The 23,908-nt window shown below is 53.2% G+C and overlaps 6 protein-coding genes across 6 annotated transcripts; 4 read left to right on the top strand and 2 right to left on the bottom strand.

Moving 5' to 3' along the window:
• Positions 1-1,458: 1,458 nt before the first annotated feature.
• Positions 1,459-2,715, top strand: M406DRAFT_330939 (S-adenosyl-L-methionine-dependent methyltransferase; the record flags this gene model as incomplete). The annotated part of the gene is made up of 4 exons (XM_040920577.1): positions 1,459-1,500; positions 1,872-1,941; positions 2,000-2,022; positions 2,167-2,715. 4 exons carry the CDS (start codon positions 1,459-1,461, stop codon positions 2,713-2,715), a joined length of 684 nt encoding a protein of 227 aa, XP_040775569.1.
• Positions 2,716-3,615: 900 nt separating this feature from the next.
• On the bottom strand, positions 3,616-6,060 carry M406DRAFT_291733 (uncharacterized protein; the record flags this gene model as incomplete). The annotated part of the gene is made up of 5 exons (XM_040918984.1): positions 3,616-4,217; positions 4,285-5,103; positions 5,162-5,571; positions 5,631-5,885; positions 5,960-6,060. The coding sequence occupies 5 exons, from the start codon at positions 6,058-6,060 to the stop codon at positions 4,141-4,143; spliced, it is 1,662 nt and encodes a 553-aa protein (XP_040775568.1). The 3' UTR covers positions 3,616-4,140.
• A 4,705-nt stretch (positions 6,061-10,765) lies between these two features.
• M406DRAFT_91373 (uncharacterized protein) lies at positions 10,766-15,611 on the top strand. The gene is made up of 4 exons (XM_040926202.1): positions 10,766-11,248; positions 11,320-11,869; positions 12,000-14,771; positions 14,833-15,611. The coding sequence occupies exons 1-4, from the start codon at positions 11,246-11,248 to the stop codon at positions 15,165-15,167; spliced, it is 3,660 nt and encodes a 1,219-aa protein (XP_040775567.1). The 5' UTR covers positions 10,766-11,245; the 3' UTR covers positions 15,168-15,611.
• M406DRAFT_258274 (zf-DHHC-domain-containing protein) lies at positions 15,592-17,100 on the bottom strand (the record flags this gene model as incomplete). The annotated part of the gene is made up of 2 exons (XM_040917222.1): positions 15,592-15,728; positions 15,834-17,100. 2 exons carry the CDS (start codon positions 17,098-17,100, stop codon positions 15,592-15,594), a joined length of 1,404 nt encoding a protein of 467 aa, XP_040775566.1.
• Positions 17,101-17,977: 877 nt separating this feature from the next.
• M406DRAFT_91374 (family 90 glycosyltransferase) lies at positions 17,978-21,051 on the top strand. Its single transcript, XM_040926203.1, has 3 exons — positions 17,978-18,073; positions 18,140-20,585; positions 20,664-21,051. Exons 1-3 carry the CDS (start codon positions 18,042-18,044, stop codon positions 20,967-20,969), a joined length of 2,784 nt encoding a protein of 927 aa, XP_040775565.1. The 5' UTR covers positions 17,978-18,041; the 3' UTR covers positions 20,970-21,051.
• A 510-nt stretch (positions 21,052-21,561) lies between these two features.
• On the top strand, positions 21,562-22,696 carry M406DRAFT_43792 (uncharacterized protein; the record flags this gene model as incomplete). Its single annotated transcript, XM_040924232.1, has 4 exons — positions 21,562-21,796; positions 21,864-22,018; positions 22,085-22,195; positions 22,265-22,696. The coding sequence occupies 4 exons, from the start codon at positions 21,562-21,564 to the stop codon at positions 22,694-22,696; spliced, it is 933 nt and encodes a 310-aa protein (XP_040775564.1).
• Between the last annotated feature and the right edge of the window lie 1,212 nt (positions 22,697-23,908).

Raw genomic sequence — 23,908 nt, 5'->3', positions numbered from 1 at the left:
AGCTTGCAACCAAGAAATCCTCAACTTAGCAGCATCTCCAGCAGCCACATCGAGATGCTTCTGCTGAAGCTTCTGCATCAATGCATCCTGAGATCTCAAATGAGCTATATTCTGCTCAGTAATAAGCCTTGTTACAACTAGCTCAGAACTTGAAAAGCTACTAAAAGCCTGAAAAAGGATCAGCTAAGTAAACATTGAAAGAAAAAGCAGTACAAACCTATAGTCTTAAGCGCCTCCTGAAGAAGCACAGAGCTGTCTTCATCATCATCATCATCATTATCAATAAACAAGCTAGAAATCCTCATAGAACTAGTACCAGAACGCTTGGAAAGATCAATACCAACTAAATCAGAAGCACTATCAACCGAAGAATGCAAAATCAGAGTATCAGCACGAGCAGCAAACAACTCAACTGAAGCTTAAGAACTTGAAGCAGGCAGGCCAGACCGCCATCCCTGGAAACAAGAACAATCAGTTCAGCTTATATCAATCTCCAGACAGCTCTTTCTATACTTACATCAGAAAGAAAATGCTAACTAGCAGTTAGAATCAAGATAAGCTGAATAGAGCTTACACTCTTCTCTATAGCTATTAAGAGACTATCATACGATTCAGATATACTAGCAGAGAAGCTGGGGTTTGCATCCAAGGGATCCTCATCAATCTTCACATCAGGAGAAGAATCAGAAGAAGCTACATAAATCTCACCCTCAGCAGAGTCGCTATTATTAGAAACAGCTATACTAAGCTTGCTGAAAGAAACAGAAACGTTAGACTTGCCTAACAAGAAATCTGGAGTGACTAGAAGAAGCATATTGATACGCAGAGGCTTTCAAAAACCTTGAAAACAGATAGAAAAAGAGCTGGTTGAAAAAGAAAGAGAACTAGAAGGAGGCAAGGCAACTGTAAAACGCGCCCACATAAGCTTAAACGCATCTGCAGGAACCCCACAAAAGACCCACTTTTCTAGCACATCTAACCAGTCAGATGGGGGGTGTGTGAAAAATGGGGCATATTTAACCCTAACCCTCTGTTTTGGTCTCCTCATAAACCATCTCAGAGCCTGGTTTAGTTACTTAGAAGATCTTCCTTTTGTATTAGATAGATTCAATCTCAACACTCATTCAGCTACTTCCACGTGCTCAGCTCATACGTTTCTCCTTATATAACCCCCATTTTATTACGTTCCTCAAGACTCTATCCGGAGCTGCATTGCAACTGTCGTGATGAGCAGTCCGAGCTGTCCAATGTGAATGAAACAGACCTCATAAGCTGACAGCCAAAGCCCACATGCATCTGTGGTGACTAGACGGTATCTCCACACTAAGCATCCTCTCGCACGAACTGTCCACCTTCAGTACGAAATAGCGCCAGGAGGATCCAAAGCCTGATCACGGTCTCTGGACGGATCCGATTCCTTTGTAGGTCCTGTACGACTACAGATGAAAGGTCCGCAGCATGAGAGTGGCCCGGGCTTACTGGACTGGCGAGGTTGCGAATGTAGGTTTCGCAGTCTGGATCACTAGTTCTCACGGGAATGATCAGGCCATCTCGACCATTTGGGAGTGCACGCCAACGAGATCATTGTCCCTTGCCATGAGTGCTGTGGATGCTTCCCCAGAACCTTCCATTTTCGATGTTACCTATTATAAAAGTTTCGTCTTATCCCAACCAAACTATCTCTATGAAGCCGTGCAACATCAACACGATTTACATGATGTCGTTAGATCACAGCAATGGCGCCTCAACACTGTCCCCAGCGCGGGCATCCACGCAAGTCAGCAGAACCTGTGAATTCTGATCCTGCTATATGGCATCTTCCAAAGGTATTCAGACTATTTACTTAATATTGTTTGGGAATTTCCTTGTAGATCCAATACCATTCCGGATCCCAACCTGTCAAAGAATATGGTAGGACCTACCACAGCTATGGCGAAGGGAGTAGGTCTTGATCGACGTTGGGCTTTCTCAACTTTACCGTAGCTAATGCTTGCTACAGAATACTATCTCCCAAACGATGCAGTATGTCCTTCTCTCGAGAATTGAAGCTTTGACAAAACAGATGCTGACTCTCAGGATGTGAAGGACGAGCAAAATTGACTAGGTTAGTACAGATAAGCGGGCATCGCAACATACGAGCTGATATCTTCGGTGAAAGACATCCAGCATAAGCTATGGGCCTTGATGTTCAAAGGGAAACTACACCTGGCGCCACTCACGAGCCCGACGGCCATTCTCGACGTAGGCGCGGGCACAGGCATCTGGGCCATGGAAGCCGCCAGAACATATCCAAAGGCCAAAGTGCTCGGCACAGATCTAAGCCTCATCCAGCCTTCCGAGACACCGCCCAACTGCTCTTTCTCCAGGGCAGATGCCGAGGCCGCCTGGCCCTTCCAGAGGCACTTTGACTTCATCCACCTCCGTGCGGTATGCACCTGCTTCTCGGATCCCAAGGGTGTCATGCAAAAGGTCTTCGACAACCTCAAGCCCGGCGGCTGGTGCGAATATAACGACTACGTACCGGAATGCGTGGCTGCCCCTGGGGCAGAGAAGATCCTGCAGGACTCTGCCTTCCCAAAGTGTGTCAGCCTCTTTGCGCAGGGTCTTGCCAATGCTGGTAGGGACCCCTTGGTTACACTCAAGTACAAAGAGTGGATGGAGGAGATTGGGTTCACGGACGTCGTGCAGAAGCGCGTTCTTTGCCCGATTCAATAGCTGGCCTCTTGACCCAGAGGAAAAGCAACTAGGCCAGTGCTTCTACATCGATTCTAACAAAGGAATTTGATTCCCTGTTCAAATTGCTGTTGGCAGCTGGAATGAATGAGACCGAGGTTTCGGAGTTCTTGCCGCAGATGAAGAGTAGCCTGGCTGATGTGACGCTGCGTGCATATAGTATACGTGAGTCTAGGAGCCTTGCCATCCCACTGCAGTATTTACATGGCCATGATATCTGACAAAACCATTTTCGTCAAGTATATGTTTGTTTATGGACGCAAGCCAGAGTCGGCTGGACGATTGGACGTGCATACTGCCAAAGCGGAAGCATAAGTCCAAGGAAAGTATTGTCCGGCAAGGATAGAGAAGATTTCACACATATTTAAAGGAGGGTAAACTAGGGTAAAGACGGGAGCAATTTAGTGTTGACAATGGACAAGCATGAGAAGAGACAAGTATTGCTGTCAATGCAGCGGTGGCAAGACTCTTGTTTTCCTGCCAGTCCGATTCCTTTTCACCGTGAAACTTGCTCGATAGGTTTTATACAGTTGTGGCGACCATATTCTGCAACAACATACTCATACATCTCCTTTAATGGCTCCCGAAGCAAGGTCGGAGTAAGCCTAGCCTCTTACACAGTCCCAGACCAAGGCCCGTCACAATCGTCGAACGATTTCACCCGTACAAGCGTCACATGCATTCCTGACTAGGAACGGCCCAGCTGAAGAGGTGATGGACAAGAGCAGAGATTCAAACTCTCTGTTCCACCTCAGGAATGAAACTTCAGTGATTAGGTCTGGGCTATCTTCTTTTTCCTTTATGGGGGTGGGGGGTTGCAGTTCTCCACCTCCTTCCAAGGTTCTCAGCCTGTAGTGAACTTTCGATGTTTTTAAGGAAGTTGGATTTGAACGTTGCGATCATATATTCTTGACTCAAAGGAAGCCCTAGGTGAGCATGTTTGAGGAAATGATGAATGATAAATGTAGTCTAGACAAGTCCTAATATTGCCTTGAAGCAGAAATAAAAGAGAACGCCAGACAATATTGACAGGATATTCCCCGACCTTACAATGTCATAATACCAGCGCTAACCTCCGGTGATCTCCTTCCCAGCGATCTGAGGGACATGCGTAAGTGATTACGCTTTGATGCAGAACCCTCCCGAGGCTCTCACCCTCTTCATCGTTGCCCTTCCGTCCGTGCGGCCACTTGTAGCGGTGCGAGGCCATGCACAGTAGGCTGCCGTCGTCTGTGATGTCACAAGTACCCCCTGCAAAACGCAGAGCCGTTCCTTCGAATCAGCACGTAGTCGCAGGCTTGGACCCCTCTCGCCCATCCCTCATCTTGAGAAAACCCGTACCCCTTGGGCCCTTGATGGGCGTATAACACAATAGAGCCGTATAAAGGAAAACATAAGTGAAATCGTTCAGAAGTGCTCCTTCCAGAAGCGGAACTTCACTTCCCTCACGGTAGCGGTCTTGCATGCCTTCTTAATGTCGCGAGCTGGGGAGGATTGTTAATACGATTCAAAGCACCAATACGTTAAAATGAGACATAGGGTTAGACTTACCAGCTGCCGAAGGACCGCAGAAGTATACACCAACTGTCGTCCTGTTACTGCTCTCCAAGCCATTCAGATATGTGCGGTCCAGAATACCGTCCCGCATCGTCGAGAACAGGTGGGAGAAGTTGGGCCGACCAAAGTTCGTGCGCGACTTGAGCTCAGTCAGAGGATCATGATCGGCGCCAACGGAGTTGAGAACAATGTTGTTGGTAGTGTCCATGTCGAGTTTCTGGGTGAGGTAGGTGTGGATCTTGAGGAACTCGACACCCGAACCACCAGGAACACGGGCGGCCTGAGTACTCTGCTCCTCGAGCGAGGACAGCAGTGTCTGAAACCACTCGAAGGAGCTCGTGTCCTTGCAGACCCAAAGGAACTCGACACGGCGAAGGCGGGCGGGCGGGTTCGGGCTGTTGCGCAGATGCCAGATATTCTTCAGAATGGAGGCCCACGGAGTCACACCGATACCAGTACCGATCAGGACGGCGATCTCGTTCTCGAACACGTCCTCCGCGGGAGCACCATACGGTCCGTCGATCTGGATGGCGGGCATGTGTTGACCATTTTGCAGTGCGACCTCGTACATGCCCATAGGGTCCACGCCCTCGTACAGCTTGGCCTGGGCTGATCCAGCTCCAACAGCATCACCCAGGGCGCGGGTGAAGTCGCCAACCTGACGGACGTGGATCGAGACGTAGGGGTCGTATGGGCAAGATGTGATGGTGAACGGATGCCACTGGTAACCGGAGACCGAGGGGACCTTGATGAACAGCCACTGTCCAGCCTTGTACTTGAAAGAGGGCTTGGAGAACTGAACCTCAACCACATCTGGATTTTGGGGTTAGCAAGAGTTTCTCAGTGCATCGATCTTGCAGCTAGAACATACCGTAAGGGTGGCGGACAACGCGAGTGATCTTCGTGGACCGACGAGCCCGGATCTCGCGATACAGACGCTCAGTCAAGTAGATGGCACCACCGAAAAGCTCCCATCGCCAACCTTGGTAACCAATGCAGTGCTCCCAGAAGATCTCGCCAGCAAAAGGCGAATAGGCGTTGGTCGAGTCGCGGACGAAGCAGCCGACGGCGTGGGTGTACATGCCCAAGAGGAAAGGGATGAAGAGGTGATGGGTGTACCAGAAAGTTTCAAAGGATTGCTGCCGGATCCTGTGGTGAGCAGTCGTATACATCAGCAGCATGCAGAGGAGCATGATGTGGCCAGTGATGCCACCAGGCTGAGCGTAGTGGATCTGTAATGCAAGCTCGGGCCGGACTTGTGTTCTCTCGACGTTGAAGAAGCTGTTTATGTCAGCGTCAGATGATCACGACAAATCTTAGTTGGGGGAGGAAACACTTACTTGACGTAGTGGGCAGTGACGTGGCAGATGGTGAAGAACAGCATGGCGTATGCAACCTGACGATGAAACCATAGGTTCTCATCAAGTGGCACCCACCTGATCTTCGGTCGAAGCCATCTCACCAGTGTCCGACATACTGGTAATAAGATGAACAGTGTGTCGAAGGTCAACACCAGACCTGCACCTCGTGAGATCCACACGGAGTACTGGAGCGCGTTCAAAGCCGCTAAACGTGGATCACTTTCTTGCTTGTACCTGTACTCTCCATCAGTATACTGTAAAGGGGGAGGGGCCGTCGTCGAGATCATGTGAACTGTCGGGGGCCGTACCATCCAAATCCGAAAAGGAAGAAGTGAATTCCCCAGAACACAGAGTTGAAGAAGAGTTTTGAAGCAGTGAACTGCTTGACCACCGTCTCGCGGTAACCCATCTTGTCTAGGCCCTCTGCTGATCCTCTGCCTCGTTTCCAGAACCTGAATTACGTGTCGACCGGCGACGTGTGTTTTGGTGGCTTGATTATCGCGTCGACTGGCGGTGATCGTGAAGGCGTTGGCTTGTCGAAGCAGATAAACCCCGACAATGTCGATCCCGAGTGCACCTTTCCCTTTATATTACAATATTCTTAAGAGCAAGCAAACAACAGACTTGAACTAAATGGTCAAGTCAAGTTAGAAAAGAGCGGTCTGAGCCAGCAGCGACTGAAGGGAAAGAATGCCAAGGTGGAGGAGGCTCGAAGCAGATCTGAGAATGCTTCTGGCCTTGCCAAGTGAGGGAGAAAGAAAGGAAGAGAAGAAGTTCGTCCAGCCAGATGTATGATGGTGGGCGAGAGGATAGTCATAAAGAGGGGTGGTAAGAGACACCAGAGATTAGCTGGACAGGGGGAGAGGGAGAGAGAGAGACCAACATTGACAAGTCCAGTTTTGGGGAGGCGATATAGATGATGAGGGCTATCCCAGGTACTGATGCCAGTGTTCGGATGTCACTGTGTCCATGAAACAACCAATCCACCTGCGTCCCATCAAGTTGTCCTTGGGTTCCACAGATTAAGCAATGGTTGTTGGAGCGCGTTAGCTACCGGCGGCTTGTCAATGCGATTTAGGATGAGGTGAAGTCGAGTCCGGAGCCCAGGATAAGCCAGGACGGGACCCTGAGGGCCATGTAGATCAGACGCTGTAGGGAGTTTCGTTCGAGCAATTGGTCGTTCCAGATTGGATCAACAGCTGGTGCTGCCAGATTGGCCGTGCAACGCGATACACCGCAGCAAAAGAGTTGAGACGAGGTGCGTCGGAGATCGCAGTGATCGTAGTCGCAATGAGGCTGATCTGGTGTTTCGGCCGGACCAGGATACGTACCCGAGGGGTTATTTCTTCTTGTTCTTGTTCTTTTCTGACCCTTGAGAGGACACAAACAGGGGGTATCACTTCATAAAAACAAACAGGAAAAAACTCAATTCATTCACACGGCGTTGTCGTCAATATCATTGCCAGCTGTGCTGGAATTATGCAGTGAGGTGAGGGGAGAATGTGAACAAGAGGAAAGAAAGGGAACACGGACTGACGCGGCCCAGGGAAGCTGTGAGGTGAGGTCGGACACTGGGTTGCCTATGAATAGTCAGTCAGTCCACTGTGTGACCTGCCCAGAAGTGTGACAGGATCCTCGGCGCTTAACATGGCGAGGAGAGAGGCCAGTAGCTAGTGCTAAAGGGTGCCATGTGCAGCAAACCCACGGGATTCGCCAGAGGGATAACGGAAGGTGTGGCGCTAGTCCGAAATCAGGGGGTCCTCGGGCTACGGCTGCAACCCAATAAGGACATGTCGCTACGTTAGGCCAGGGGTCCAGGGGCTTGCTGAATTGAACCAAAGAGATGCGGCTTAGGTATGCCTACCACCTGAATGGAACACTAACTGTACAGTGAGGAGACTCCCCACCCACCAAAACAACACGGTCGCATTCTCGAGAAAAGAATCTTGCCATCACTTTGGTAGCCAGATCTCCTGTCTTTCGCTACAAATCCAATTGCAATACTTTTGCAATTCTTCGCCTGTGCTTCTCATTATGCACCATATACGAAAATTACAGACACACTACGGGGGTTCTTACAAGCCATGCAGGAGGGTTCGTCTGATCGTCGGCTGGGGTCTGATAGCACTAACGAGGGTGTGAGGCACCACTAGTAAAGCGCCCCATCTGGTGAGTGAGACCGGCTGCCATCTACTGCCAAGCTTCTAGGCGCCCTGGTCTGAATACCTTCAAACCGAATCACTCTCCATCCCCGTTCTGGTCCTCCAAGCCAGTCAGCTCACGGTGAGGAAACATGTGCCCATTCTGATCCCAAGAATCATTCGATCTAGATCCTAAAAAGCCTATTCAACGAATGATAATGGGGATGATCTGCCTCTCTACCACTTACTTCCAGCGGCCTGGGTCTCGTGCAAGTAGCGCATGGGTGCTACCAACTGGGGGCAGCCGGTTACGCAACAGCAACACCCGGCCCTGGATATATGCCAAAATTTAAGCGTATTCAAGAGCCTCACATGGAGTAGTAGGAATGAATCCCCTTCTTTCCCCCTTCCCAAAGCCCGTGCCAGGCAGGCGTGGGCGTCAGGTTTCAAACGCCCTGGGTATGAAACCGCGGCTGGAAGAAGCTTGTTATAACCTTGCAGACTCGAATGCACGGAATGGAATGCCCGGCCCCCACATGACAAGCCCCCAAATGTCATTCTAGGGCGATGACCTTCGGATAAGTCATCTGGCTAGGTCATAGGACGACTTGTTCAGCTCACCACCTGGGCATTGGATGGACGATCTCTAGACGGAATCGGATCCTGGAGTCCAGGCTAATTGGACTGCCATGGTGAGACGAGACGATATGCCAGGCCTTGTAGGCCACATTTTCAGCAATGACATCTTCATTACAACGGGTGCAGATGGAAAGGATGGGCCTTGTCTCGCAATGCACAAAGATGGACTCGATCGGGTGCCCGCCGAGGTGCAGCAGCAGCAGCATGGCCTCCTGGATCAAAAAGGTGGGCCAGGGTCCTCCCTCCCGGTGCCAGAATGTACCCATGCCAAGAGCAATCAGACTACAGGTGTAGCAGTATGTGCCGGGCCAATGTTGTGGACAACTTGATGATCCTCCTGATGCATTACTAACTTCTCGCTCGAGAGAGATCTTTGTTGCCATCGCCGCTGCGAAGAAGTCTTCTTGAAATGGTCTCTGCTTTGCCGTCTCACACAGAATCGGCGCGATTGAAGGCTGAATCTTCTGATTGACGCGGGACTGGCCGACGGAGATGCGGTACGCTAGAATTCGACGAGGAGAACCCTGATGAAGGTTGTTCTGGGGAAGTTTTGTTGACTTGTAGCCCCAGCAGAAATCAACTCATCCGTGTGCAACTCCCCACAAAGCCCCAGGGGAAAAGGGATGAACAAGCTTCTGCCAATTTCTCGTGCTCAGGAATCATGCAAGTTACGTACAATCCTCCTTGGCACTCGTAACATAATTAAATGGCAGCTTTAGAAGCGCTCAATTATTCGAAGATATATCTTGTGCAGAAAAAAAGGAGACAGGCAATGATGTATATTCTCATAAGTAGACGCACGTTGAACAACCAAATTTGGGCCTCCCAGAGCCAATATCACCTGCTAGCAATTCTATGGCTCCTCACATAGAATGTCTCTGCTCTCACATAAACTGGCGAAACCTTTGAAATGATTACTTTCTGTAACCACTCTTATATATGCTCTGAACAGCAAAAGTCTTATTTACGGGAAGAAAGCGTTCAGTCTATTTCCCCATACATATCCAAAGCCCATACTGATCAATTGATTCTCACCTTTTCAGTTACCAATTCTGATGAGCGCAGAGTTGGGTCAACAGGTCATTAACCCTCGAACTCTCAGTATCGATATTGTCACAGACACCGACTGATCTCATCAGAGATTAGGGCACATAATTGCTGCACAACTTACGCTGCAGTTTTATATATGTTGCGTCTGCGAGAGTCGAATCATATAACGCCCAGCAGACAATATGAACAGACCGCCAGACAATACTAAAAGAGACAAACCTGGATATTCGTTCAGACCCAAATATCCAACCAAGTGAAGACATTGTTCATTCCTATCAAGGCGGGAATACACACCCTTGAGAAAACCTCCAGTCAAATTACTACACCAGTAGCAGATTCCCTTCCACATCAAATTATGTTCATGTGTCACATTTCGTGAATTGCCATTAGTGAATCACTCAAAGCTTTCACTTACACATCGCGATGCACATTGTCTTCTAATACATATGTAAACCAAAAGAATCTTGTCTAGGGCTTTCTTCATCTTTCTCAGTTGGTATTAACTCAGTTGCCAGAGACAGTATAAGTACTCATAGCAATATTTCTGAGCTTCTGTGGCAGGGAGGAGTGAGTCTCGCTAATATAGTGTCCGCTAAAGGCTAATTGTGCCTGATCTTTCTTGATTCCGCAGCCCCAGTGTAATGATACCAGGAGATCCACTTACAGCCTCACCTGCGGCAGCGCGGATGTGGTCATGCGTGGGGCGGTAGTATGTTTCTACAGCGAAAATTCCAGTGTGAAGAAGTAATAGGTTGAGAATAGGAGATGTGTTGAAAGGTAACAGTGAGCAAGCGCCCAGACAGCAATGCAAAACTTGGACACTGATTGGCTCATGTTTGTGAAACCAACCCAATCACTTTGAATTGTATCTGGATGGACTGCTCTGTACGAGTGGCAACAGGAAAACAGGGACGGAAAAGGATGTGGCGTTATCTCATACTTGAACACGAGCAATTCAAGAAAATCACTTGTCTCTTGATAGCAAGAGGGAGGGTTTTTATTGATAAAACCAAACCGATGTTGAAAATGGCTCACACGCAGAGTCGGGAATCCTTGTGTAAGCATTGAGGCGGAGCAAGTTCTGAGCCACCCAACAAGTTGCCAGTAAGTAGAGCGGTTACGTCAGCAGCCAAGCAGGTGGTAAGCTTGTTGATTGCTTGAGCGAGGGGCGCATTGCTCGATCTCGCTTGGCCAGGTTGCAGTGCGCACACAGCGCATAGTGCACAGCACATCTTCCTGTCTCATCTCTTCTCATTAGCCACTGCAGCCAGGTACATACAATTTCATTGCTGTCGCTATTCCAGGGCGAGGAGAAACCGTCACGACATACCACCACTGGTCAACAAGCGCCAGACCCTTCTTGTCAGGCCCTACAAGCAGTAGTGCAGACCATCGTGCCTGCGTGCCAAGCCACTGTTTCATTCCCCCCCAAGCCCCCCAAGAAACGTCCCCCACCACCACGACGCAATTGCATGCGCACGTCACTCAGGTCTTCTCCAGGCAGCACCAACCTCGACCACCCTACGAACACGATTTACGATAATTACCACTGAGCAATCCTCTTACTCTGGCATCTAATAACCAACGTCAAGCCACTCAGTATCTCCTGACGGCGTCGCGCGGGTTCCTGTCTGAACCCTAGCACCTCCTACCACCTCCTACCCCCCTCCCCCCCTTGGGATCCGTCCTTCGAAATCCCACGTACCCAGCTTGTCGACTGGCTTCCACATCACGAAGGCGCTTCCATATTGTTGACCGCCCGCCATGGTAAGGCCGTACCAGACTCACAGCAGCTTCAGGTCCAGCTTCCAGCTCACTTATTTACTTCTTCCTCGCAGGGTATCACCAATCGTCGCAAGGATAAGGGGGCTAAGCACGGCGGCGCGGCTGCTGCGTCCGGCGGCGGCCATGCTGGCTCCGGCGGCGCAAGGCCGAAGAAGGCCACCTTCGAGACGACCAAGAAGAAGGAGATTGGCGTGTCCGACCTTACCCTCCTCAGCAAGGTGTCCAACGAGGCCATCAACGACAATCTGAAGAAGCGATTCGAGGGCGCCGAGATCTACACCTACATTGGCCACGTGCTGGTCTCCGTGAACCCCTTCCGCGACCTTGGTATCTATACCGAACAGGTACTCGACAGCTACAGGGGGAAGAACAGGCTGGAGATGCCCCCCCACGTCTTCGCCATCGCCGAGTCCGCATACTACAACATGAAGGCCTACAGCGAGAACCAGTGTGTCATTATTTCGGGTGAATCCGGCGCTGGCAAGACGGAGGCCGCGAAGCGCATCATGCAGTACATCGCAAACGTGTCGGGCGGCGAGTCGGGCGACATCCAGAAGGTCAAGGACATGGTGCTGGCAACCAACCCCCTGCTGGAGTCCTTTGGCAACGCCAAGACGCTGCGGAACAACAACTCGTCGCGCTTCGGCAAATACCTGCAGATACACTTCAACACACAGGGTGAGCCCATAGGAGCCGACATCACCAACTATCTGCTTGAGAAGACTCGCCTTTGGCAACGCCAAGACGCTGCGGAACAACAACTCGTCGCGCTTCGGCAAATACCTGCAGATACACTTCAACACACAGGGTGAGCCCATAGGAGCCGACATCACCAACTATCTGCTTGAGAAGACTCGTGTCGTCGGCCAGATCACCAACGAGCGGAACTTCCACATCTTCTACCAGTTCACCAAGGGCGCGTCGCAGCAGCACCGCGAGCTCTTTGGCATACAAAAGCCCGAGACATATGTCTACACAAGCCGCTCCAAGTGTTTGGACGTCGACGGCATCGACGATCTGGCCGAGTTCCAGGACACGCTCAACGCCATGAAGATCATTGGCCTCTCGCAGGCAGAACAGGACAATATCTTCAGGATGCTAGCCGCAATATTGTGGACCGGCAACCTGGTGTTCCGTGAGGACGACGATGGATATGCGGCAGTCTCGGACCAGTCCGTGGTGGACTTTTTGGCATACCTGCTGGAGGTTGATGCCCAGTCGCTCGTCAAGGCCATTACCATCCGTATACTGACGCCGAGGAACGGAGAGGTCATCGAATCGCCTGCCAACACCGCCCAGGCAACAGCCACCCGCGATGCGCTTGCCAAGGCCATCTACAACAACCTCTTTGACTGGATCGTGGAAAGAGTCAACCAGTCTCTCAAGGCCAGGCAAGCGGCATCGAATTCTATTGGCATTCTCGACATCTACGGCTTCGAGATCTTTGAGAAGAACAGCTTTGAGCAGCTTTGTATCAACTATGTCAACGAGAAACTGCAACAGATCTTCATCCAGCTGACGCTCAAGGCAGAGCAGGAGGAGTATGCCCGGGAACAGATCAAGTGGACGCCCATCACCTACTTTGACAATAAGGTTGTCTGTGATCTGATCGAGTCCATCCGCCCTCCGGGTATCTTTTCTGCCATGAAGGACGCCACCAAGACTGCACACGCCGACCCCGCTGCGTGCGACCGCACGTTCATGCAGAGCATCAACGGCATGTCCAATGCCAACTTGACGCCGCGTCAGGGAAGCTTCATCATTAGGCATTATGCTGGAGACGTGAGCTATACAGTCGACGGTATCACGGACAAGTGCAAAGATCAGCTCCTGAAGGGAGTACAGAACCTGTTCCAGCGCAGTCAGAACAAGTTCATCCACACCCTCTTCCCTCACCAGGTGGACCAGGATAACAGAAAGCAGCCGCCTTCGGCCGGTGATAGGATAAGGGCCTCTGCGAACGCGCTGGTCGAGACCTTGATGAAGTGTCAGCCTTCGTATATTCGGACGATCAAGCCAAACGAGAACAAGTCAGCTACCGAGTACAATGTTCCCAACGTGCTGCATCAGATCAAGTACCTGGGTCTCCAGGAGAACGTGCGCATCCGCCGAGCCGGTTTCGCTTATCGCCAGAGCTTCGAGAAATTCACCGACCGTTTCTTCTTGCTGTCTCCAGCCACATCGTATGCTGGAGAGTACACCTGGTCGGGCTCATATGATGCAGCTGTCAAGCAGATTCTGAAGGACACGAGCATCCCACAAGAGGAATGGCAGATGGGTGTGACCAAGGCATTCATCAAGTCTCCAGAAACCCTCTTTGCCCTGGAGCACATGCGAGACCGCTATTGGCACAACATGGCGACACGTATCCAGCGGATGTGGCGGGCGTACCTTGCATACAGAGCCGAGTCCGCGACTCGTATCCAGCGATTCTTCCGCAAGAAGCGCACCGGGGCCGAGTACCTGCAGCTACGAGATCAGGGGCACCGCCTTCTGCAGAACCGAAAGGAGAGGCGCCGCTTCAGTCTGTTGGGCTCGCGTCGATTCTTGGGCGACTACCTGGGCATCAATGCTACTACTGGGCCTGGTAGTCAAGTGCGCAATGCCATCGGCCTGGGAACCAATGAGAAGGCAGTCTTCTCATCCCGCGGTGAGATTCTGGAGGCCAAGTTCGGCCGTTCCAGCAAACCGAGCCCAAGGATCCTCATCGTCACCAATAGCAAATTCTACATCGTGTCCCAGATGCTCAACAATGGCCAATTGCAGATCGCTGTCGAGCGCTCGGTCCCCAATGGAGCCATCAAATTCATCGGCACGTCGACAGCTCGAGACGATTGGTTTTCGCTTGGCGTCGGATCACCTCAAGAACCTGATCCTCTCCTGAACTGCGTGCTAAAGACGGAGCTGTTCACTCAGATGCAACGCGTCATGGTCGGCGGCTTCAATCTCAAGATTGGGGAGACGATTGAGTACGCGAAGAAGCCGAACAAGATACAGCTTGTCAAGGTGCTAAAGGATTCGCCGACACCGGTGGACTTCTACAAGAGCGGTGCTGTGCACACACAGCCAGGAGAGCCCTCCAACTCGCTCTCAAGGCCAATGCCCAAGGCGAAACCTGTGCCCCCGAGACCCATCACCAGGGGGAAGCTCATCAAGCCTGGCGGGCCGAACGGGCGACCATCGAGAATCATGAATACCAGGACACCACAGCCCCGCCCTGGAGCCGGAGCGGCAGCTTCGGCAGCGGCAGCGGCACCCCGGCCCGTTCCGGTGCCCAAGGCGGCTACGTCGCGACCCGTTCCTACACCGGCTGCCATTCCTTCACATACTCGAAACACGTCGGCTGCTTCCGGAACCCGTGTGCCACCCCCGCCGCCTCCTGCTGCACCGCCTGCGAAGGCCAAGATTATGGCTAAGGTGCTGTATGACTTTGCCGGCACCAAGGAGAACGAGTTGACGATCCGGGCGGGTGATCTGGTTGAGGTGATTCAGAAGGAGAACAATGGTATGTGTACAACAACGTCTGTCCAACGTTTCAAGATGCTGAGCACTAACAACGAGACAAGGATGGTGGCTAGCCAAGAACGCAAGCGGGCAGGCCTGGGTGCCTGCCGCCTACGTCGAGGAACAGGCACCTGCACCGCCGCCAGCTACCTCACGCGCACCGCCGCCGCCACCCAACGGACGTGCTAAGCCGGCAGCACCGACGCCGCCAGCGCGCCCGGGAAAGAAGCCTGTAGCCCTGCAGGCTCGTGATTCGGGTATGAGCCTGGCCGGAGCCAATGGATCCGATAGTAGCAGGAGTAACACACCGACGCCAAGCCTGGCAGGTAGTCTGGCGGACGCGCTACTGGCGAGAAAGAATGCGATGGCGAGGAAGGATGATGAGGAGGATTGGTGAGCTGACAGTAGGATTATGTCGTGGAGAAGCAGTAGAGACGAACGAAATTGGCTATGAAGTGAGACACAGAGAGGGAACCAGATGGATGGGGTGGCTCGGCTTGGCTCGACTGATTGACTACTTTTGTGCTACGGAGGGTTTGATTGATGTGCATAGCCTGGTCTGCTATTGGTGTCTTTCCCCTCCCTCTTGTGTGACGAAACGAAATAGACGTATGCGACCAGGACGATGGGCTTCAAGAGAAAGAAGAGCGCGTGTTTTCGTCCGTCATCTTCAGGCTAGTTAGCGTCCCCATATTCGCAAAGCTACTTGCTATCAACGAGAGCTGTGTCCGTCGGTGGAGACCGTTTGGAAAGTTTGGTCGAGGCGTGAGCCCGGTTGTATATATTTACTTTTATATCTGTATAGAGAGAGGCATGCCTTACTAAGCTTCACTATTATCATACGCCTTTCTCCTGCGCAGCAGCTCGCCAAGTGGGACATCCTCGTCGTCCTCTTCGGCGTCCTCATCCACGCCGTAGTCCCGCAGACGGTCGCCCTCCGAGTTGGTCCAGCCGGGCTCTCCGTCCGCACCATGCTCGAACCATGGCCGGCCGCGGACAGGTGGTATGGTCCCGTCGTCCGCGCCCTCTTCATCGATGCCGTAGCCACCGCTGGCGCTGTCACCGTCACTCTCCACATACTCATAGTCCAGGTCCTCGAGCTCCTCGCCCTCATTCAGCTCGGCAATCACCCCGGACTCACCCCTCCTCCTACGCAGGTCCATCTCCTGCCTGGCCCTGAACACAGCAACCTCCTCCTGCGGGTTCTTCCACTTGTGGTCGATGCTCTCGATCTCGGCCCTCGAAACAGCAGCGGCCCCGGGCCACGTGGACCCCGCAGGGCCTGACCGGCGCATCTTGTCCGGGTCTGGGGGCGGCCACATCCCCACGCGGTCGTTGAAGCCGTTCTCCTCCCACTCCCAGCCGGTGCCCTTGCCCACTTCGGCAGAGACGGTCGGCCCGCCGCCCACGAGGGGGTCCAGCCAGGACAGGATGTTCCTGGTGCCCATGGCCTGGGCCATGTTGGCGAAGAAGCCTAGGTCGTAGGGAAACTCGACACGGTCTATGCGCAGGGCGGGGGTCGTCGTCCCACCGTCGCCGGCCCACCAGCCGCCCTTTTTGGCGCGCAGCAGCACGGCCTCGTGGCGCTCGACCTCCCACCCCTCGATCATGGTCTGGTTCAGCACCCAGCTGCGGGCGGTGGTGATGAGCAGGACGCCCATGCCGAGGCTGGCGAGGCCGCCGAGCAGGCCGAGGAGGGTCAGGTGGACCATGGCGGGGATGCTGGGCCCCAGGTAGGCGGGCAGCCGGGAGGAGTCGTCCCAGAAGAGGGCGCGGAAGCGCGGGTAGAGCAGGATGCAGTGGAGGTAGGCGAGGGCGAGGTTGGCGTAGACGAGGAGGCGGAAGAAGTGCGGAAAGGTCTGGAGGGAGACGCAGTTGCCCGTCCAGGGGCAGTGGTGGTCCATCTTGGGGATGCAGGTACCGCAGTGGCGGCAGTGGTGGGCGCGGAGGGGCTTCGGGGCGGCGCATTTCTTGCACCAGCGGGCGGGCGTTGTTGACTGTTTAGGGGACTGTTTGGTCGTCGAGCTGGCGGTGGTGGAGGAGGGTTCGATATTGTCCTTCTTGTCGTCGTCGTCGTTTGACTGTGGTGGGGGAAAAGTGTATTGTCCTGGTGGTACAGTACATGATTTGTAATATGTCAACCACAGGCACACAAGCAGGACGTTGAAGATGGCTGTTTCACGCTGGGTCATGGGTCCAGGTTCGAGGTATTCCGCCGTGTTGAAGAGCCATTGCGAAGTATAGCCCAGAAAGAAGATGAATACGCAGGCGGCTGGTATGAACAGCCTCTGTAGGCTGTTCGAGGCAGGTCCGGTCAGGATGCCCGCCATGTCGTCGATGATCGTGTATTATACGGTATGTTTGCTCGTTTTCAGATGGAAATTGTCATCTTGGAAATGGGGTTCTGCTGAGTCCCTGTTTAAGACGAGTGGGAGGTCGCGACGTGGAATCTGCTGTGTTGGCCTCGTCAAGATTGCTAGCTGGATGGTTGATGCCCAGGGTTCTTAGGATGTGAGCGCGTGCCTCTGACGGGGACGCGACGTTTGGATTTGCTGGCCTGATCCCTGACCTGCCCCTCTCTAGGGGTTCTTTGGTGGGTAATGCCCTCCCTTCTTTAGCGTCCTTTCGCCCCTACAGCCGCCACCTCAGCGTCAGACCTCCGCCTCAGAAGACAATTGCCATAGTCCAGTATTGGCAAATGGTCTTTCTGGTTTCTCCCCTCTGAGTAGCAAAGAAATTGGGTCGAATCCGCAATCAAATTGCTTTTGAAATCTACATGACTATGTAATCTCTCATATTCAATATCACATTAAAAATCGTTTCTCAACATATCAATCCAATGTTTTTGAGGTAATTGTTAATGGTTTGATGTCATTACCAACCACAGGTAGAGAATATTCAGGATTGTTTACAATGCATTGTTCCAGATTTCTTCATAAGGAAGATCCGATCACGTCAGCTGGACTGCAGGAACACTTTCCCAGGAGTAAATGGTAACTCCTTCAATTTTTGTCCCCAACATTTCTTCAGCATAGAGAATAGGAGAGCTGGCAGGGAGCTGCGCCCCTAGTCCAGAAAATGAAAATGCGTGAGCTGACGTAACGCCATACGTCCGTTCTCGTAAGAAAGACTTGTGGTAGATACTTGCATAGTAATAATTAACCCTGAGAATTCCTAGAGCCCCCTTTTTTACCTTCCAGAATCCAGGGTATTGACAACACATTCGGCCAATAAACCCTTCACATCTCCAGATGGATGGTGTGATCTAAGTATGGATGGTTCTGGGCGAATTGCATTGGCATGGTAAGACCTCCTCTTGCTCCTGTGCTGTGTGTGCTACAGTTGCTGATGCCACTCACCACTCAACAGCGCGGCTCTCTTGTTTTTCCAGATATATGGGAGCGTCGACCAGAACCGGGTGCTTGAGCGCCTGTTGCTTTCTCAGTTTCTTATCCTCTTCATCTCGGCAGTACTTGCTTTTGCCGCCAGCTTCATAGCAAAGCGCTGGGCAGGCAGGAAGGGCAGGTTTGACGATGATGCACGGTACAGAAAACTCGAGGAGTCCAGGACGGCGAGCCTCCCGCACAGGCCATCCTTCCGGTTCACGTGGCTGCCTTTGGCTGTCTGCATCTCAGGCAGGCTGTCCCTTCTGAACTGGCTCCACACCCGGCAGCAGTGCTCGCACCCAGGGGTTGAGCTCTTCCTGCCATGCTTGTTTGTCATCTACAAAATCTTCGCGCGTGCGAGACGGTCTTCAGGCACCAGGGGGGACGATGAAGGCTTGGAAGACGAGGAAGACGACATCGAGAACGATGTTTTCCAGGACATCGCAGCCTGGTTCCAGAGGTCACATCTGACCAATCTTTCTGGAAGTCTTGCTCTCGCTGGCGGTGCCTACCTCATCTCTCTGCCCGCTTCCAACTCGACCGTCACCTGTCCAGCATCCGAGTCCAGGCATGTCGTCTTGGCCTTACAATGGCTAGGCCTGGCGCTCGATGCCGTCCTCCTCGCCCTTCTTTGGCGTATACTGCAGTGGGCTCGTACGCCAACGGAGAGGTTCATGACGGTCGGCAGCATCCTGAGCACCTCTGCATTCTTCACTGGTGTGGTTGTGGTCATGCACCACAGAGCATCGGGCCAGTTTCAGTTTGTCGAGACCTACGGTGTCGACTCTCTCTATCTTTTTGCCATCTTCGGCCAGAGCATTGCCTTACTCTTCATCGCATCTACCTTTTTTTCGCTGCAGCCCTCGCCGCTGGTCGCTACCGGAATCATGACTTTCCTATGCGGGACATACGCGGCCTGGAGGAAGATACACCAGGTCAACACCTATGAGCAGCCATCGAAGGCCCAGTTCCTTGTAGGAGTACTGGTAATGAGCCTCGGCTTTACATTTTTCTCGATTAGAAACGGCATCCGACACGTAGGACTAGCCCGCAGCTTTATCGTCTTTCTCATGCTCGTCTTCCTTGTCGTCGCCACGATCTATTCAGCTGCGGTGTCCAGCGTGCTGGACCGTCACCCAATCGACAAGCTCATCTACGCCACAAGAACAGAGGCACATCGCTGGCTCGTCCAGTACGCGAGAGTCAGCGAAAGCCTGGGTGTTGCGGCACGAGAGTACCGCGATCGTCACAATGGTCGTAAGCCACCCCCAAACTTTGATATTTGGTACGATTACGCCACGACACGGGACTCTCCCATTATCGACCACTTTCAGCAGATTGATGATGATCTGCAACCATTTTGGAGCTTGAAGCCCAGTCACATACAGGAGGAGATACTCAAACTTGGGGCTCAGCATGGCATGGGCATTATCAGTATCAAAGAGGGCATTGTCACAAATCAGCAGTCGCCAGAGGCTCATGATGAAGCAGTGATGAGCGATCTGATGGAACTTATCCAGCCCTTTGCCCAGCACTTACCGGATATGGATCTCCCTGTTAATATGCTGGATCACCCGAGAGTCTTGCCGCCATGGTCAGCGGGCACAACACCGAGATATGGAGAGGATGCGCAGGGCGAGGGGTTCATGTGGTTATGGGAGCATCAGCACCGGCTAGGTCAGGCCTGTCCCAGTCATTCGTCGTCCAGGATGGGTTTTTACCCACAAAACGGGCATTTCTGCTCTTCTTGCGCCAATCCCCATTCCGAGGGGCAGTTTCTGAACGACAGGGTGCTGGGCTGGGATCTATGTCACCAGCCAGATCTGCTGAACCTGCACGGTTTCTTCGCGACCCACCAAGTCGTGAGGCCATTTGGCGACCTCGTGCCTGTCTTCAGCCGGGCCAAGACGCAGCAGCACAGGGACATACTAATTCCCCTGGCCAGGAGCAAAGATGATTACAACCCGGAAGCTGTCGGTCAGCACGAAAAGCCCCTGCTTGACAAGACGAGCCAGCTCTTCTGGCGCGGCAGCATCCATCCCGAGAGAACCCTGCCGCCCGGCCTGCTCTCAGCTGGCCATCAGGAGCGCCTCAGCTACCTGGCCAACAATGCCACCCCGGACGACTACGTAACGGTTCTGCTCGCCAAGAGCGCTGACGAGGAGAAGTTCCTCTACGAGAAGGCCCCACTGCCCGAACTGAACCGGGCGCTGAAGCTGGATGTCGGCCTCAGCGACTATTCGAACTGCATGATTCCCGAATGTGAGGAGGTAAAGAAGGAGTTCGGCATGAAGCCGGAGGATAAGGACGGCAAGGCTGAGGCGGACAGCCGATACGTGATGGTCATGGATCGCGATGACGGGCCCTCCGAGGATCTGCTCAGGGTGTTGAGGTCAGGCAGTGTGCCGTTTGTGGCCTCCATCTTCAAGGTAAAGTCGTTTCCTACGAGGGATCTCTGGTCTCACCACCACCGACGACGCTTGACTGACGATATATTGGTTTTATAGGAATGGTACACGGAGCGTGTGTTCCCCTGGCTCCATTACGTGCCCGTCGACATCCGCTTCCACGACCTCTACAGCACGCTGGCTTACTTCCTGGGCCTCCAGGACAAGGGCCTCGTTAACGGGCGCAAGGTGCCCATGCAGTCGCGCGTTGACGACGCCAAGTGGATTGCGGAGCAGGGGAAGCAGTGGGCGGCCCAGGCTCTGCGGCGAGAGGACGCTGAGATCTACATGTTTCGTCTGTTGCTGGAATGGGGGAGGGTGATTGACGAGAAGAGGGATGATCTTGGCTATGAGAGTCACAAATAAAATAAAACCAAGGGCACAGAGGTTATGAGGGAAGGTTAGATGATATTGTATTCTATATAGTAAATACCACATGTTTAAATTGACCTGTAGTGTTCTCATGGGCCTTGGAAGGCTTGCTTCGTGGTACCTCCTCCAGCTTGCCAGTATAGCAAGATGGCTTTCAGCATGAGAGTGTCTTCTTTGCGCTGTGGTTGTAAGTCCATAATAAGAGGTAGAATTTGAGTTCCGATGGGACGGATTAGGCCCAGCAGCTGGGCTTACACTCAGTACAATGAATACTTACGTCACTACCTAACCGAGTGGGGCTTCCACGTCTTCCGGGGGCGCGAGACCAAACTCTCCAACGCGTCACAAGGCAGGCACGCACCTGCTCTCCGCTTCAGTTTTTGAGCGCCCAACCAAGGCAGATGATCAACATCAATCTCCCCTCGCGTCAAATCCAAGGCCCAGGGCAGTTGTTGTAACATCCACAGTGTTCCATGACACTGTGCAGCACCAGCAGCAACAGGTCAGCGGCCCCTGCGGTGACGGCTCGAAACAAAGGGCCCTTGCTCGCATCCCACCTCGCATTCTTCTCCCTCCCTCCGTCGCTATGGCCCCCCTCCGTCGGTATCTCAGAATCACAAAGTACTCTGTGCTTGAGTGCCGTATCTATCTTGATGACCCGTCTCTGGCGCAGTCGTGGCTCCTCAGCCCGCGCGATCCGGTCCTGCCAAGGGTTATCGAGGCGGTGCGGCCGTTCGTCCTGCCCAAGCTGCGCGAGGAGCGCGAGCGCAGCCGGAAGAAGAGCGCCAAGAAGCGCAGTATCAAGGACACGGTGACGCAAGGTAGGTCTCACTCTGTCTCTGTGTGTGTAAGGAGTGGCTGATGACGGGACCCGTTGTTCTTCTCTAGACGACTTTGAGGTGTCCATCTTCTTGACCGAGACGAACATCCGCCACTCACTGCTGTACAAGCACAAGCACTTTCGTGATACCACACAGACGAGGCTGACGTCTAATACGTCTAAGCTGACGGGGGCCTCCAGGGAAGCCCCCATCGACGTCGACGTCCAGGCCTTGCAGACGACGGTGGCAACAACGACAGCAGCAGCGGCGGCAGCAGCAGCACAAGAGGTTTCGGGTATACCTATGCTACGGGAGGAGGATGACGACGATGATGTCGTTGCGCTCCATGATATACCCATATTACCTCAAGACGAGACGACGGCAGCGGCCGCTCCTCGGGTGTCGAAACGACGGCGCGGTGGAGGCGGCTCCCTACCCGCCACTGAGGATGCCCTGAATACTGACGAGCAGGGCGATGCCGACGTCCCAGGATCGGACGAGTTTGAGGAAGATCACGATGACGATGATGTTGATGATCTGTTTATAGCCCAGGACGAGGACGAAGATCAACACGAGGGAGACGACACAGCCCCGCCTCCGGCCAAGCGTCTTAGGGACGGTGCTAACGCTTTGGAACACGAAGGAGGACGGGACGACAAGAAGAAGCTAGCAATGGACATTTCGTACGAGGGCTTCTCTATCTATGGTCGCGTCCTGTGCCTGGTCGTCAAGCGGCGTGAGGGCATCGGCAGCAAGGGGAAGGGCATCGCCACGGCGGGCGGCCGGGGCAAGGCTGGACAGTCAACTCCTGCACCGGGCGGCCAGGCTGTGATGGAGAACTGGATCACGTCTACACAGATTCCGGACGCGGCTGTCAGCGCGCTGTCGGACGCGCTGTGAAGAGATGCTGAGACGTTAAGATGAGGTCCCAAGCCGGACAAGAGAGGCCAACCCTCGTCCCATCGGCATGGCGGCACGATGACGACGGTGAACTACTACTTTTGTCCTTCTCTCCTGGCCATCACAAAAGGATGTCGTGCACACGCACAACGTGTCTTGCTATTCTATACATGGCACCTCTTCTCCTCTCCCAGCCAGGAGGTGACAGGGTCGATACCACCTCTCGTCATGACGAGCTCGTTTCGCGTTTCACAATGAGGGCAGTGTTGCATGGTGGCATGACCTGACCACCAGGGGGGGGGGGGGGTGCAGAAGGGGCATGATCCCCACTCATCATCTAGATTGCCGACCGATCACGATCGGTACTGATGCCGAAGAGCTTGGCGCCGACCGAAACGAGTCGGGCATCAGATTTGTGCACATAGTGTGCGGGCCCCGAAAGTTGGGACGGCGGTCAACAAAGGTGATGGTGTCCATGCTTGTGTATTGGCATGATCAGTGCAACTCATCTCGCATCTCGATGAGGCGGAAGTGGATTTCAGCACATCTCGTCTAATAGCCCCGTTGCCTTTCTCGAGTCATCACGTATGTGGCGCACTCTAGCAGGCCGATAGATCGCGGCCATAGTCCCAACTGTCAAAGGCGTCTCCCTTCTTTAGGCCGTGCACGCACGAGGAAGAAGCCGTGCGGACCGACAAAGATCGCGCACTAGTCAGGGCTGATGGTTCCTGGGACTTTCCGCGCAGTAAAAGAGGCTGGCCGCTAGTGAGAGAGGGCGGAATATGGGATCCAATCTACCAGTACGGTGCTATTATTACCACCGCACAGATACAAGGTTGCTATCCGCCCTGGCCGTGCCCTCGAAAAACAAAAGGAGGAAAAAGCGAGCCGCGTAGCCGCTAAATCCCATAGTGTACAGATCGAAGACGACTTGACGAAGAGGCGGGAATACTATACTATGGTACTACCGTACAATAAATGGCTCCACAACTTGCGCTTGATCCTGTGACGAAGGCGAGGGCTAGGGCGATGGCGCTGGCTGGCTGTCGCATCACATCCCACATAGACTCGGCGGACGAGCGGACCTACGTTCGGGCGTATGGACGATTCGTGTAAGTGACGACGGCAGTGACTCACTTTTTTATGGAACACACACACACACACACACACACACACACACACACACAAAAAGAGGGACAGGAGTGCGGTTTC

The sequence above is a fragment of the Cryphonectria parasitica genome (genome assembly GCF_011745365.1).
Source record: "Cryphonectria parasitica EP155 unplaced genomic scaffold M406scaffold_5, whole genome shotgun sequence".
NCBI lineage: Eukaryota > Fungi > Ascomycota > Sordariomycetes > Diaporthales > Cryphonectriaceae > Cryphonectria > Cryphonectria parasitica.
The sequence above is the reverse complement of the archived record's forward strand: the minus strand, read 5'-3'. Positions and strand labels throughout refer to the sequence as shown.